The 16674-nt window shown below is 37.1% G+C and overlaps 1 protein-coding gene and 1 long non-coding RNA gene across 2 annotated transcripts; one reads left to right on the top strand and one right to left on the bottom strand.

The window, feature by feature from the left end:
* Positions 1–426: 426 nt before the first annotated feature.
* LOC146521780 (uncharacterized) lies at positions 427–5428 on the bottom strand. Its single transcript, XM_085154773.1, has 6 exons — positions 3064–5428; positions 2815–2978; positions 2504–2736; positions 2111–2240; positions 1939–2036; positions 427–1787 (listed from the first exon to the last, which is right to left on the bottom strand). Exons 1-6 carry the CDS (start codon positions 4985–4987, stop codon positions 1538–1540), a joined length of 2799 nt encoding a protein of 932 aa, XP_085010899.1. The 5' UTR covers positions 4988–5428; the 3' UTR covers positions 427–1537.
* A 1774-nt stretch (positions 5429–7202) lies between these two features.
* Positions 7203–9846, top strand: LOC146521779 (uncharacterized). The gene is made up of 2 exons (XR_014873453.1): positions 7203–8093; positions 9104–9846. It is a non-coding gene; the product is annotated as an uncharacterized LOC146521779 (long non-coding RNA).
* Positions 9847–16674: the final 6828 nt, after the last annotated feature.

Genomic DNA, 16674 nt, shown 5'->3' with positions numbered 1-16674 from the left:
GAAACAAAATACAAAATCATGTTTCTTAAATATGTGTAAAGTGTATGTTTTGAAAATTTGCAGTACCATTCACTAGGAAAAAATAAACCCCTGCATGGTTAAAATCTTAAATTCTTAATATTTACTAAATCCTCTTGTGGCTCTTAATATTAAGTACAAAGATTTTTTCAATTACTATGTGACATACATGTTTGTACAGTTTGAATCTGTCATAGGCCCGAGGTGATTTCCACAAAGCAAAATGCATGTCCAACGTATTCATTCTGCTTATAATGTGTGAAAGGCTGCGATCAGAAATGGAAGTATTTAAAACTATAACAGTGTAAACTGCTGCTCCTGTTTTACCTTTGTATTTGTGGAAGAAATCAAAAATGTCTCTATATCTGTTCCTCAACCCCCCCCCCCTCCAAAACACACACACACACACACACACACATAATTTAATGTAGCCTGGCTAAATTAACCAGCCCAGAACACAGATTATCTTTGGGGTTCTTTTAATCTGAATGATAAAGTAAGCGCTTAGAAGAAAATAAAAAAAGGTTGTAAAAATAAAGAAATAAAATTGTTACAGACAGTTCTTATCCAGTAACAGCTTTGTGCACTGGTAACCCACTGCTCCTGCAGGTTATTTCCCCAACTTTATCAGCATCTGGATCTCAAGGACGTCTAGCGTCATTTTGTGTCTGATATAAACGCATACAGAAATAAAACAAACTTAGCAGTGCAAAAATAACTGTAGTGGCTTCTCCTGCTAAGATACAGAGCCAAGATTAAACCGTTAACAAGGTACATTTTCCCTCTTACCCACAGAGATAGTATAATACAAGTGTGAACTCAAATACATACAGTGCATTACCCCCAAAGAAACAGCGCCATCCAGTGGCATGTCCCATAATATCGACCTTCCACCTGGCTACATTAACATTACAATAAAGATTAACTGAATAAAAATATAATGGTATTTTTTCTAGACCTAGACCTCTGTTTGCTACCGATCTTACCAAGTTCCACTCTTTAAGTACACCTCATTGTTTCTTCTTGTGTTTCTTAATGAATGTATGAATGAATTAGAAACTACAACCTAAAAGAGAACAGAATAACAAAAGTAGCACAACTGTGTGTAAATACAGTAGACAACCTCACAAAAACAAAATTAAAATAAAGAGACTCAAAAATTGTAGTTCTAATCTATTTCTTTCATGCTTTTAAAAATCAATAACTACTTTTTTAAAAACACTTGTTGTAGGCACTTGTTTCACACAACACAGTATAAATCATACACAGCGTCTAAAATCCATTTAGCTGGTTCAGTCTCAGGGTCTTGGTCGTGGCTCCATGAAGGCACAAATCTAACTTCAAGTTGGTGCATTATTAGTGCTGGTGAAATGTAGAGCTGTGTGAGGAACAGCAACCATGTGCAAACATGTGGATCACCACAGCAGATCAGTGTCTTCTGTCATGATGCCTTAAGAACTAACAGAGCAGCAGGAGGCACACCGACATGACATCTCTGCTACCACTGGCAGTTATTATTTTATTTTTTATGGCTGCTGACAACTTTGACTTCACTAGGTTGAGACTCTTGAACGGGGACACCCAAGGACTCCTCCGTGCTTTTAGATGGCATCATCAAAACTGTGCTAATATCCTTGCTGTCTTCTCTTTGAAACATTTCCTTTAATGGTGTCTCTAAATTCCAGCCTTGGTTTTTTGCAAATGTGTGAATACTCCCAAAGAGATCAGGAAACAATGCCAGAACATCATTTTGAGCTGCTTCCTTGGGACTGTGAACAAGGAAGGTTTTATTACTGTATGGTAGATAAGACAAGCAAAGTTCTAGATAGATAGATAGATAGATAGATAGACAGACAGACAGACAGACAGACAGACAGACAGACAGACAGACAGAGTCACCAGTCATTTAGTTTAACTTACTAATGCTCATGGAGATTGCGTATAAAGCGCAGTAATCCCAACGTGTTTTCAGTGTAGGGCTTTTTACCTTCCAATTTCTGAACCAGCTCTTGTGGAAACTGCAACAACAAAAACATTGGTTATGAAGCAGATTTTAGGAATCTAAACATTTGATATTTGATGTTACAGTCACCTTATTTTTCCACTGCTTAAAGGATCCGTCCACAGCACATTTTTCTAGAGAATCAATCAGCTCCTGTTCAGCCTTTCTATAGTTTGCGACATCGTCTCTGTTACCGATCTTTTTCAAGTATTCAGTTTTCCTGGAAAGGAAATTATTAAAAATAAATATAAACAATAATAATAAATAAATACAAAAAAGCTGCATTAATGAGCATTTAAAATGTTAAGAAGTATGTAATAAAAGGATTTAGAATTAGCATAACATTGTAGCATTAATGCTTAACTAGGTTGATCCGGGATGATCAGTTTGTTCTAACATGAACATCTGTATCCCTCTTTGACAGGCAGAAACCAAGAATCATAAAAAAAATGTTTTTTTATTAATTGTCAATAATTCCCTCACTTTTCAGAAGTCCAGAAGAAGGGATGGTTTAAGCATTCTTCTACTTTGGGTCTGTCCTTTGGCTCTTTGTTGATCATCCACTCGATGAGATCTTTTGCCACCTCATCTTGAATGTGATCCAAACTGTACTTCCCTTTGTAAATGTTTGACTCACATTTAAAGGATTTAAAGTCCAAGTCACCAAATGGATGGTTCCCTCCAGAGAGGATATAATAGATCAGCATCCCGGCCACCTTAACATTAACACATCAGTTTAGGTATTTTTTAACAAGGCATCCTTTAGTTAATCAAGTTTATATAGCAGACTTTACCTGGATGTCTGTGCTTGACTTGTATGATATCACAGATTCTTCTGCTAAAGTCTCTCGGGCCATCCAGCATTTGGTTCCTGCACTGCGCGTACGTAAAGTTGTTTGGCCTTTGAGTAAGCGTCTGCTTATGCCAAAATCAGCTAATCTTGCTCTCCCAGTAACATCTGCAGGAGGAATGATATGAAATAAAATCATATCTGGTAATCATAAATTAAAATGTTTTTGTCTTGAATTTCAAACATGTCTTACCAATCAGAACATTCTGGGGTTTGAGATCTCGATGGAGAATTTTAGGATTTTGACAGTGAAGCACCTTTAGACTTTCAAGAACTTGTTTGACAAGTTTCTTTAACATCAGTGGGCTATGGTCATCATTCTTGATATATTCTTCCAAGGTGTATTCACAAAGTTGCAGACAAAGATATCCAAAGTTCTCGTCCTCTGCAGCATCAACATATCGTACGATATAAGGATGATCGAGTTCTGGATGTCGTAGAATTACTTCTTCGTTCTTCAGCACATCATAGTTGCTCTTAGACATTCTCTTAATGGCAACTTCTGTGCCGTCCTCTCTCAGCCCCAAGAAGACTTCAGTACCATCACTTCCCTTCGCTATTCTGAATTCTGGATTATTCACATAAATAATGCTTCTGATTCTGGATATTTTACTGTCATCTGAGCCAACAAGTTTCTCCAGTTTGTCCTTCCACCTCTTGCTGACTGGATCCCAGTTTAGTTTTTCTGATTTTTCATTGGTGCTGTATTCAAAAGGCTTTACATTTGAAGTTGATTCTACAACAGGAACTTTTGTTGTTGGATCAGTTGCTGCAGTGGAAACTTCAGCATTTAGATCTTCTTGCTTTTGTGTCTTTTCCTTCTTTTTCTTCTTCCTTTTCTTTTTCTTCTTGGATACAGACGATGCTGCATTTCCCTCACATTCTGAGTTTGGTTTGCTCAGATATTCTTTCAGACTTCTCAGCACCTCTTTCAGCTTTTCATTCATTTTCATGTCAGCTGATGTCAGTATGTCCTCAGGCACTGAAATTACACCCACTGATGTAAAAATCTTAGCTGATTGTTCGATTAACCGTAGGTTTGCCAATATACCGTATGTATAGACCCTGATGTTAGTCGGGAGCTTCTCATTTGCAAAAGGGGCAACTGTTCTGCATAATTCCTCTAAAAACTCTAAGTCCCAGTCCTGTGTGCCTTTTGTTTTCTGTGTTATCACATACAGTGTTTGTAGCACTGATTCACAAACACCACTGTCTTTTGAGTCAAGCTGTTTCAGTAGTTGTGGAACTACAGCTACTGCATGCTCATTTGTTATGTCATCCATTGTGCAGAAAACTGCATTTAAACTTTGAACTGCCAGCTTTACATGTGTCTTAGGGATGTTTGGAAAACGACTGGCTGCACCTGCAATATAAGTATTCACATTTCCAGTTTCCTTTAGCCATTTAATACACGCCTGGCAGTATTTATCTGCACCTGGCCCTGTAACAGTAAAGAGAAGTTCAATCATGGTTAAATGGTCCTGAGGATCTTCCAACAGCAACTGACTGTTAAAATTTCTGAACACTTCTTCAGGTGTTTTTTCAGGAATAGCAATTCTAGCATCCAAAAAATATCTGATTTTGGAGCAGAATTCATTTCCTTTGGATGAAATATTATGAATCATCTCAGATAATCTTTTGTTGTGAACAGAATGCTCAGGATGAGTTACAGGTAAGAGTGTTACCGGTGCACCAGCAGAGAGGAGCATGTTTACGACATCTTCTCTGTCATTGGTGGCAGCAGTAAGCAGTGGTGTGAAAGCATGGCATCCATTTGGATCAGCTTTTGCTTCTAGAAGTTTTTCCACAAAAAAAAGTGGAGCTTTGGAAAGTGAGACATAATGCAAAGGTGTCCAGCCATATTGAGAAGGTATATTTGGGTCTGCACCTTGTTTCAAGAGATAAGTACATAAATCTCTGTTGTGTTTTACAACAGCAGCAATCAACGGTGTTATGCATTGACTCCACTCTCTAGAAGGGTAAAGTCCATTAATGTCATTGTCCCTCAGTAATTTCTTGAGCTTTTTGCAGTTATTGCTAAATATACACTGTACTACAGGATGTGTGTCTGTTGGTTGGGGGAATGTCACTTGAAACTGTGCCATTGGAAAATTCATTTCTTTGCTTGCCTGTGGAAGAGAGAAAGAATTAATATTAGCAAAGTGATACTGAATTTGGTTCTGCTTTAAACTTGGTTTCAGAAACCTAAACAAAAATATCAACTTGGAATAGAGAGCAACAGATTTGGACACAAATAATAAACGCAATATTATCCATCCATCTTCTTCCGCTTATATGGGGCTGGGTCATGAGGGCAGCAGACTATGTAATGTTATATTACAATATAAAGTAGTGCATTTGTATTTGGAGAAAATTTACACGGGTTCTTAATCGCAAAATTCCTAAGATACTGAAGTATATTCTTAACAACGATATCTTAGACAAGGGTTGCCATACCACTTAAACTTTGAACTTCCTTGTTGAACAAAGTGAACAAACATAACCCAACCCAAACATTGCAAATGGGATCAAATTACAACCCAACACTCCCCGTTAGCTCAGTGCTTTTCTTAAGCAAGCAGAGATTATTTTACAATACTTTTGTATATATATATATATATATACATATATATATATATATATACATACATACATATATGTAAGAAGTCCTTGTTATTGGCTCCGGTACAGTCGACCTGACTGAGCATGTTACCCACATGCTGTAAGGCTATAGAAGAGCCCGGAAACAAATCCACCCCAATGTCTTTTACTGCCTGTCTGCCCCCTGCTCTCTCTCCCAGTTTTTTCAGTCTTTTCTCAATAAGGCTTAAAAAAACAACAACTTAAACAACAATCAGAGGATTGTAAGGAAATGAACTTACAGCGTCGACGTAAAGTACAGCTGTTACATTTAGGTCAAGGTCTCAGGTATCTTCTGGCTCCTCCCATTTATACAACACATACAGCAAAATTGTTATATAGGGAGTGGGAGGGGTTGAGTTTATGTCAGGATACAAGATGTTATTGTACTGCTGCTGCCAACCTAGCCTGCAGGTTAATGATTTATTCCTTACAGCGGTATTATCAAATATGAAGATTTTGCTGGCAGCAAACATCCTGCTACAGTTGGTAACATGTTTTTCAAAGAGTAAACCTCCAATGTTCTGTAATGGTCCCTTGGCCTTGTACTCAGGGTTTTGAGTTTTGGGGATGATGAGGGGGTTTCTAGTTTGTGTTTTTTATAATCTTGTGTTTTGGTCCTTTATTCTTTATTGTTACTTAGCCTTGTGGTTACAGAGTTTTATTTAGTTTCTTGGTGCTTATTATGATCCTGTATTCTGTGCCTTTTGTTCTCTGCTTGCTTTAGTTGTTAGATTTGTCTCTTCCTTTTATATTTCCATTCTGTTCCTTTTCTCTTGTTTCTCTTGTTTCTCTTGTCTGTTTCAGTTTTAGTTTGTGTGTCTTAATCCAGGTTTCAGTCTTAGTTATTTCCTGTGTTATTCTGAAAGTCTTGTGTCTCGTGTGCTTTGTGTTCAATTCTACTTTCCCGGTTTCTTTATTTTAGTTTCAACTGTCTTCTCACCTGTTGGCTGTTTGTGTGTCTTATATATTGTCTCAATCTTCCCTTGCCTTTGTTGTGTTATCTCGCTCAGCTGTGTTCCTTTTTTGTGTGTTATCTGAGAAGAGTTATTTTGGGGGTTGTTTCTCCTAAACCTGCTTTTATTTCTTTAGAAACTTAGCAATAAAGCTGTTTTTGAGTTTTCCACTTTCCTGAACTTTTGGTCCAATTCTTGCCCTCATATAGCTCACACTGACATAATCTTTGTTTAATAAATATTTTTTATATTCTGTTCTGTTTTGTTTTTAAAAGAGCAAAAACAAAAAACAAAAAACCCAACAACAACACAGATTCATTGTATATGTCACAATACAGACAGTAAAAGACTATTCTATTTTGTTCTATTTATTCACATTCTATTGTAGTTTCCCTTAAAAAAGTGATTCATGTTTTTTCTGAGTTTTAATCGATACTGTATCATAAACCCATTGACAGCTCCAATGATTAACACATGATAAAACACAATTTACGATCATATTTTCATACATTTATTGGTAATTAACTGATTAATCTTAGCGTAGGCCTATATCATTAGAGTAACATTCAAGTGTAAACCAAAATCTTACAAAAAAATGTTTGATAAGATTCACACTGAAGCATTTTTCTACAGTCATTTGTTAGTACCCACTGCGATCAGTGACATTGGGGTGACATCTTATATTTAATTTTTGAACGTACAGTTTTGGTTCACTGTGTCTCCACCCTCTGGGCATGTTTTCTCTACATATACAGTCAGGGGCGATTTTAGCCCATTTTTGGGGGTGCTTCAGCACCCCGAAAATGAATCAAAGCACCCCCAAAGATTTCTTACTTTTTTTTGACAATATTTGCTGTTTGTGTGACACACTACTAAAAATATAAAAAGCATACAGTACTGTACTTGTTTGAGACGTAACATTTTAACAACAAAAGTATAGATAACCCCCCTCCCAAAATGGTTTGTTCCAGCTCGCCTCTCCCCTACTCTGGCTCTAGCGCCGTTGCTGCCAGAGCGATGGTGGCTGAGACGCAGCAGAGCGGAGGTGTGAGTGCCTGGCTTAAAACAGGACATGTTAGCTGCATTTAACCTTCAGTTACTCTTTATATAGTTGGTAGGAGTCAGACCATGTTTCTTTTTAGCTGAAAAACATTACACCAGGTAACCTGCAGTGTTGAAAGCGTGTTTTGCGACAATGTTTGCTACCCTACAATCCGTCCTGCTCTGTAGTAAATTCAGCGACATTTGACCGTCCTGTTGCTCCCATTGAAATGTATATAGCCTATTTAAAATCGAAAACTTTAAATTGTCGGCAGCCTACTGTTGTTACCAGTGGCGGAGCGGGGGGGTGGCTTACTGGGCTTAAGCCCGGGTTGTTTTTTCTGAAGCCCGGGGTCTTTTGGAGTGTAATTTTTTCATAGTTAGATGCCTTGCTGACAACTGTATAAAACAAAAACTACACACAATACTCGAAGCACATAGTGCACACTGTGGGAATTTACGACTGTGCATAAATCCCCCCTAATATTGGTATGATCCGAGCTCAGGCACTAAGCGGGGCGGGGACAGCTGCTGCCTGTTGGAGAAACGGAGCGAGGCAGACAGAGGAGAACTGAAGTTCGACCAGGTACCAAAGCAAATCATTCGTACTGTACAAATAATGTAAATATGACGGTGTATCACGAAAGATTGATAACAAACTGATCACTTGACCCATATTACGTTACTTGCTCTTCAAGTGAATCAACAAATGGCGAAATGAAAAGCCGAACAACAACAATGCTGTTTCTTTAGAGAGTCTTAGCTTACGTGTGTTTATTTCATATTTTCAGTTGTTTCCCTCCACGGCTAAATAAATCGGTTTCAGTAATGCACTGATATACAAGAATGGACATAAGGGGCTTCTTTCAAAGAAAAAACTCTGGTAGTATTTTATATATTGTGCTTTGTATGTTGTTCAGTATATTTCTATGCAAAACAAGAGGAACTTCAATACACAGCAGTATATTCACAGTTTAAACCAGATATTTATATACACTTTACGGAAAACACAAGAACATTTTTTTACTGTACAACATCAAGTTAGAGTAAACTTGTTTTGTTTTGGATAAATAAATATTGAAATATCTTTTGAATGAGTTAAATGTCAGAATAAAGAGAGACAGAGCTGTCTTTTTTTTATCACTTTCATCAAATTTAGGAGTACATGTACACTAAGTTTATTGTTAATTGATAAGAAAACTGCAGACGATTCCATTCTGAGCTGAAGAAGCTTCTGATAGGTTAGCAGAGTCCATGTGAGTAAATTGGTGACACACCTGTGGATGCATATAAGGCAAAACACAGAGCCTGTTTCTTTAAAATGGGAAAATCAAGAGATGTCAACCAAAACACCTGGAAAAGAATTGTGGAGCTCCATAAGTGTGGCTCAGTTTTGAATACAATTTGGTGCCATTTGCAATTAAGAAATACAGACAGTTTCTCTCTTTACTCTTAAAGTTAACAAATATGTTTTTTATATTTATCAATCTAAAAAAAATAAACATTTAGTCTGATTTGATGTTACAATTAAAAAAGTGTTTTTATCTGAAGAGTTTGTAAATATCTGGTTTCAACTGTATATTTGATGATTGTCAGCACAAAGAGGGAGAGAGAGGAACAGAGAGGGAGAGAGAGGAGAATGAGGACAGAACAGAGATGGAACAAGAGCAGGTGAGACACACATGTTAGTCAAATGGTTGTTTACCAAAAGTATCACCGTATCATAGGTACTCATGTATCTCCCCATATGGAAAAGAAATAGTAAAAACTTATATGATTTACTCATGAAAGTGGCCACTTTCTCATTACTTTCATATATTGTTTTAGTAAGAATCCAAAACATACAAGTTTCATTATATAATTCTTCAAGGGATCTTATATCTGTTTTCACTCTTGTATGCTTTTCATACAAGTTTCACACAAAACAGATACAAACTTTATAAGATTTATATATATCTTTTCCATATGGGTCGTACCTAGTGTTTCTTTTTAGGTTTGTTATTTTTCAAATTCTATATTTATTAAGTTCTGCAGGCTTGTTTGCACAACAAGGCTAAATAATTATAGAAACTTTTCTCAATCTAAATAGTGGACTTTGGTAGAATTAAAAAATTAGTGTAGTGCAGGTCTATGATGATTTTTAGTGCTACTGTCATCTAGTTCTGATTCTTGTTCTGTCTTGGTTAAGTCCTCAGTAGTCCTGATTTTGAACTCTTGTAGTCCAGTTTTAATTCCGGATCAGTTCTGGGTCTGGTTGAATTGGGGTTTAGTCCCTGTGTCTTGATACAGCCCTGATTTTGTTCTGCCTCGCTGCTTAATTAAAAAACTAGTTTAAGGTGTCCTGCATATGTGATATATTTTTTTCCTATATGAAGTCATTCTTTTTTGAACAAAACTCAAAACAGAGCCTATTAATCTTTCAGTCATTTCTGCCCCCCCCCCCCCCCCCCCCAAAAAAAAAAAAAAAAAAAACCACATGCATAATACCCTTTAGGGCTAAGCCCCGGGTGTTTCAAATGTCTGGCTCCGCCTCTGGTTGTTACCACCGTCCTGTTTGAAATGGATACTAACTAGCTAACTGACTGAATGCCCATTAACCTTATAACTCCTGTTGTGTGTGTGTGTGTGTGTGTGTGTGTGTGTGTGTACAGAGAGACAGCCAGGTTCATAATGGATATAGGGAAGTTTTTTCAAAAAAAGGAGCCACATTCAGGTAAAAGTGTAAAATCAAATGATCCATCAATCAAGAATAATGTTGGATCAGTGTTTCAGTGTTTATATATTTTATGTGGTTTGGTTATTTGCCTTTTGGTTGAAAGTAGACTGAGAGAGGACTTTTTGTTAGTGATCTTAATAGAATTTTTTTCATATTAATGTAATTTTTCATCTAATTGAATACAATCTATTTGTGTATGATTGTCAGTCCAAAGAGGGAGAGAGGAAAGAGGGGAAAATGAGGAGAAAGTACAAGGTCAGGAAGAACCAGGTAAGAAAACAGACAGGGAACAGTGACAGGCACAACAGAAACTGTTAAACTGGCAAAGAAAAAAAAAACACAACTTATTTTACTCACACAATCTGGAAGTTGTGTCCTCCCTATATTAAAGCTGCTATACAGAATCTGCAAAACAAACTGGGTTGAAACATTTTTGACCCTCTTTAACAACATTCCAACATAACATTATAATTGATTGGGGAGATTAAAATTAATGATATATTTTTATGTGGTTCAGCCACAACTCTACTAAAACCTCAGCCAGTAATAGGTAGGCCAACTTTTGGACCGTCCAGTTGTCTGTATGACTGCCACAGTACGTACATCACATTTGCACACTGTCAGAAAGAGCCAAACAGCCCTGGTGGAGTGAGGAGCTGTAAAGAGAAGCAGAGTGCTCTGTTTATATTCTAAAAATGTTTTAAGCTTGTTTCAAAGATTCTGTACAGCAGCTTTAAATGTTTTCCAAAAGCACACATACACTTATCAGTGTTTCTCAAACCTTTTACAGTGTGTACCACCTGATAAAATGTCAAGCTCTCCTAAGTACCACTATGAAAGCATGAAAGTCATAAATCTTACAACACAAAATTAGTATTATTAAATTAGTAAAATTAGTATCTGCGATAAAGATTTTTTCATACATTGTATACATTCTACCACAGGCAAAGTTGCCTTCAGTTTTATAGTTTTTATTAATATTTTGTAATAATTTATTTGTAATAATTTATTTTGTTCTGGGAGTATTTTTTATGTATCTGTATTATATTATACATACACATTAAAAGTGAATCTCTGTCCAAAAAATGCACTCAGTTTACTTTTTACTCACTATGAGCATCATTCATTATTCTCGCCCAGTAATTAAGGTTAGGATTTTTTTCTATTCCAATCCATTCTTCTTTGGCAGCATTTAAATAACCTTAATCAGATTTGATGGTTTTGTTACAGACTTTTCAAAAAGTGTTTTGCTTTTCTTTCACAAATGTGGGATTAAATTGTGTTAAAATGTACAAAACAGTGATGTCATGTTTTGTGACGAGGACCCAGGCACAGAGAGACTTGATGAATTTAAGAATCTTATGATTTAATAAAGAAATTTGCAGACTTGCACAGAGAGGGTAAAATTATGATGACTGATAACGGAGACGAAGAGAACAGACGATGAGGACAGGGAGGAACAGGGGTTTAAATGCACCAAAGTGACAGTCAGAGAGAACTCGGGACAACATTTAAGGATTCAGGGACTGACAGAGACAGGTTTATCTTGCTTGGCTGAGCAGCTTTCTGGGTGCTCAGCACCCCCAAAGCTCTGATCCTAGAATCGCCCCTGTATACAGTTATGTGTGAAGGAATGCAGAGTGATCAGCAGAGATGTCCAAGATGGCGCGGGCTCTTGAAATAAAACAAAAGTGAGCAGCTGAACGGTGGCTTGGAGCAGAAATGTCCCCAGCTCCTCACAGTCACTCCACAAAATATGCGCATCAACAAAGACTGTCGAGCAGATGGTCATTCATACATACACACCTACACAAACTTCTTGTACTTTCTGTCGCAACTTCTATCAATCCAGCTGATCACAAACCCATTCACTTCCCTTTTAAACCTATTAAACATATTGTATTACTTTTAAAATGACTCCCAAACCTTTTCTAAGTACTAAAATCATTATTTTACATTTTAACATGGAATTCAACATTTTTAATTTCATGTAATTATAATAGCATTCATGGATGGCCTTACCCAAAACTCCTTAGAACAGGTGTACAGAGTGTAATTTAATAGTTTAAACACAGTTTTTAGTACAATAAGTGAAACACCAAATGAGCCTGAACTGGCTATAGTTCTCCAACATAGATATCTGGGAAGGAGTTGCTAACATGTGTGAAAACAGGGATCCTTTTACACATGAAGACTTTAAAACACAGCTAAGGCTGTCAGTGTTTCTAAGTTATTAGTTGTGCTTCCATGAATCTTTCAGTGTGGCAGCCTGAGAAGAATTTAAAATTCTGAAAAAATTGACAAACTCAGATTAAAAAATAAAATTAACTTCTTCTTCTTCTTTCAACTGCTTCCATTAGCATAAAAAGAACAAAAGGGTGCAGAACAAGTGGTGGTTGCTGGACTTCAGCATCTAGCCAGGAATACAAAAGAGGAGTGAGAGGAGCATAAAGAGGACAATCTTTTTAAGTAGCAGGTCGTTTCAGATGCAACGTTTCCATCAACTCAACAAACATCAGCAAACACAATCTTTGTGTGAAGGGTGCTGCTAGTGAACGGTCCAGCTGCTGTTTTTCACTCAGAGATGGAGAAAGATAAGAAAGACAGGAGAGCAGAGGAAGGACAGAGGTTAGATTTAAAGGTAAGGACTGCTGAGTGGGATTTGATAAACTGGAAATTTAAAGATGAAATGTAAGTCCTCACGTTTTAAAATCACATATTGGATCTGTACATGTGACCAATGTTCCCTCTAAGCTGCGCATGTGCGCAATTGCGCACTGCTGGCACGGTCTCTGGGCACAGAACATCTGCGCTGTGCACAAAAATTTTTTTAACCTGAATTAAAATTAAAACTTTAACAATTCTGTTTTGCAGTGTTAGTCAGTAAGTGAGTGTAAGTAAGTAAGTAAGTGGCTGCTCCAGTATGGGATTAGAACGATGCCACCTTATCCCATAGCCCAGCCAATAATGCGATTCACATTCATATATGCAGCCAATCAATGTCGTTGACGGGCTATGACAGCGTCCTTATGTGCCGACATCGGTGTTTTAGCTGGCAAAGCGGCGTGGCTGATGTGGAGTGAAGCCACGTTAATAACAACGTGTACAACCATTGGAGATGTGAGCAGGCAACAGGACAGACAGAACAAATGATGGAAAAAGTGTGGACTTTATACCAGTTTTTAAATTGTGTTGATAGGCCACGTAAAACCAGAGTTATGATAAAAATATCTGCAATGTTTGGTTTTCTTCCTGAATACTATCGTTGTTTATATTTACTGCGGGAAGAACGGCGTTTTATAAGAAAAAAAGCTCGAAAGCACTCTCCACCTGTGAGCAAAAACAACCCCGCCCCCTCTTCCCCGCTGCCCCTTTCCTATTCGTCCAAAAAAGTACCATGTCGACCAATCAAAAAATGATATGGCAACTTGGCATCTAGTTGTTAAGAAACGGGGGGAAGTTTTAGGAGTGACGGCGGTGTTTTGAGATGTGAGAGATTTGAGATGTTTAGCGCAAATCTTGTGTAGTTAGTGTGTAGTGTAGTTTTGTTGTGTGTGTCAGAACAGTGAGGCGACTGCTGGATGTTACAGATGTTACAGGAGTGATACATCTCCTTTTGTCATGCCTGCAGGTATCAGGCTGTTGTTCTCCTTTATCTCATAGTGGACAGAAATTATTTTTTGGAGTGGCACAAATAATTTGTGTGGCATCAAATTTGATGCAGAACAGCTGATTGTTCTGTAAATAGTTTGAAATGTTTCTTTAAAAATGCCTTGGCTGCATTTAAAAAAATAGCTGCAAAAAACGTTGTTGTTTACTTTTTTGAAGAAGTAACCCAACATTGGTCATTATATACTGTATTTTGCAGACAGACAGTTACAGGACTCTCTCCCAGACCACAGACTCATACTCATAATACAAGTCAGAGCTTTATAAAAAGAAAAAAAGAAAGAAAGTTGTGTTTTCGAAATTGGAGTTCAGGTTATTTTTACTTCCAATAGTCTTAACATGTCAATGACTAGATTTGTTTTACATTTTCATTGTAAGTGGGCTAAAGTAGTTAATTAAAGGTAGTCTAACATAAATGTAACTGCTGTAATTTGATTATTTTAATAAACCATGTAACTTGGATAGATTCGATGCTGGCATCACCACAGTGCACACGTCTGATGTCGCTCACAGTGGTCCAAGGGACCGCTCAGGGAGTTTGTGTGTTCGCTCAGACACATGAAAAATTAGAGGGAACATTGGTCAGAGGGATTATTTGCTCAAACAGCAACCAGTGCAAACTTGTTTTGCTGGACTCTAAGAAGGAGAAAGGTACAGCCTGATATGTCAAGTTTTTTTAAAAAAACATCATGATTTTGGGCAACACAGTTCTTATTTAATCACATGCTGTTTGATTTATTTGAATAAGAAAACAAAGGAGGATACTGTGGGTGTTGAAGAGGAGAAGGCCCCGCTGAAAAAGTAAGATAATGATTTGTAAATGTGTATTTTTGCTCAATATGTTAAGGTTCAGGTGAATAAACATGTTTTTCTTAGTTTGCTGTTGGTTTTTTGCCGGTGGGGGAGAATGTCATGTAACAACCTCTTTGGCTTCCAGAATTTTGTGTTGATTTAAAATCCACTTTGGTGGTGTACTGTGGCCAAAATTACAAAAATGTTGTTTTCATTTAAATACGTGTGGAGCCTGACTGTATGTTGTGAAACAGAAAAAAGGACTTGGAGGTTAGCAGAACTTGTTGGCTCTTGATTTTAAAATGCTATGCCAGCTGGCAGCATTTAACAAAATACAGTAATTAGGATTGCGGGTTCAAATCTTCCTGGGGTGTTGGCTCTCCCTGTGCCCAGTGGCTTTTCCTCCTCACCTAGAATTTATTATAAGAACAACGAGCAGGCAGATCATTGATTCTGCTTCACCTGCAAAAGCTACAAAGCTCTTCTTGTCCCCCGCTTGTAAAGACTATGAATTGCAGCTTATTAAGGATGAGTAAACTCAAATTTAGCCATCAACACTTACCATCTGTTATATCTACTAAGCTCATGTACCCCCATTATTTTAAATTAAACAATTACCTCAGTTTGTATCACACATTATGTTTGATCCTTTATTGCACAGAGATATGCATTGTAGGACAGTTTTAGAAGGTATAAAATTTTAGTGCCAACTCTTCTAGAGAACAACAGAGCTATGAATTCTGGTGTTAGGGAATGTCCAAAAAGGTGCAGAAGAAGAAACGTGAGTCGGACATGAGGTCTAAAGTCTCCAACTGCTGACCAATCATGTTAACATTCTGGTTTTACCACACGCAATAAAAGTACTTACTGCCCGAGTGTAGCAGCATTTTGTCTCTGAGCCAGAGAGACGGAGATGGCCCATGTAAAACAAATTTGAAATTCTAACCGTGATAAATTGTGAAAACTGATCATTTGACCATTCCCATATGGAAAAGATATATATAAATCTTATAAAGTTTGTATCTGTCTTGTGTGAAACTTGTATGAAAAGCATACAAGAGTGAAAACAGATATAACATCCCTTGAAAAATTATATAAATGAAACTGAACCTTCACAGACATAAATGAAACTTGTATGTTTTGAATACTTCCTAAAACAATATATGAAAGTAATGAGAAAGTGGCCACTTTCATGAGTAAATCATATAAGCCTTATATGATTCACTATATGAAGTAGGCCATATCTTATGCAAGTCTTTTATAAGTTTTTACTATTTCGTTTCCATATGGGTTTTTGGCTTCTCTCTCATTAAAAAACCCAACTGTAACATTTGGGTTTATCTAGGCATAAACCCCGCTGGAACATGAGACACTGCACGACAAAACAAGGCAAGACAGAGCTCTTTTGTATTTGTGGCTCGCAAGGGAAGTCTGTCCTTAGTCAACTCCAACTGATTCCTTTGCTACAGGCCTTTTTATTGTCAGCATGCAATCATTCATGAATATGCAATTTCAAATGCACATGACAGTCTTAAGCAGGCATATCTGAACAACACCAGTGTCTGTATTCTGTGTGTGTGTGGGTGTGTAGGTGCATGTGTGTATGTCTATACTATACATAGACATTCGACCTTTCAATGAACTTAAACTGTGTGTATGAGGTATGCAGAAAAGCAAAAGTAAGCGTCTTGCTAAACTATAAAAACAGGAACTTGCAATAGGTCGTATCTCAAATGCACATTTGAAGGTGGGAAGTCTTGCACCTCTAAGAAACAGAACAATCTAGTTCCTAAAGCTATAAAGGCTGCTTCCTCTCATCTCATGGTACACAAGTGCACACAGAATCTAATCAGACCTAATAAGAATGTGATTTTTATCAGCATACAAATGATTAAATATTTCTAAGCAGAAATGACAATTTAAAAAAATTAAATTCTAAATGTAACCACAGTGAATGGATTTATCTGGATTTGTTTTTTTGCTCCATAAA

The sequence above is a fragment of the Neolamprologus multifasciatus genome, chromosome 3 (genome assembly GCF_963576455.1).
Source record: "Neolamprologus multifasciatus chromosome 3, fNeoMul1.2, whole genome shotgun sequence".
Lineage (NCBI taxonomy): Eukaryota > Metazoa > Chordata > Actinopteri > Cichliformes > Cichlidae > Neolamprologus > Neolamprologus multifasciatus.
This window is presented reverse-complemented; position numbering and strand designations above follow the sequence as displayed.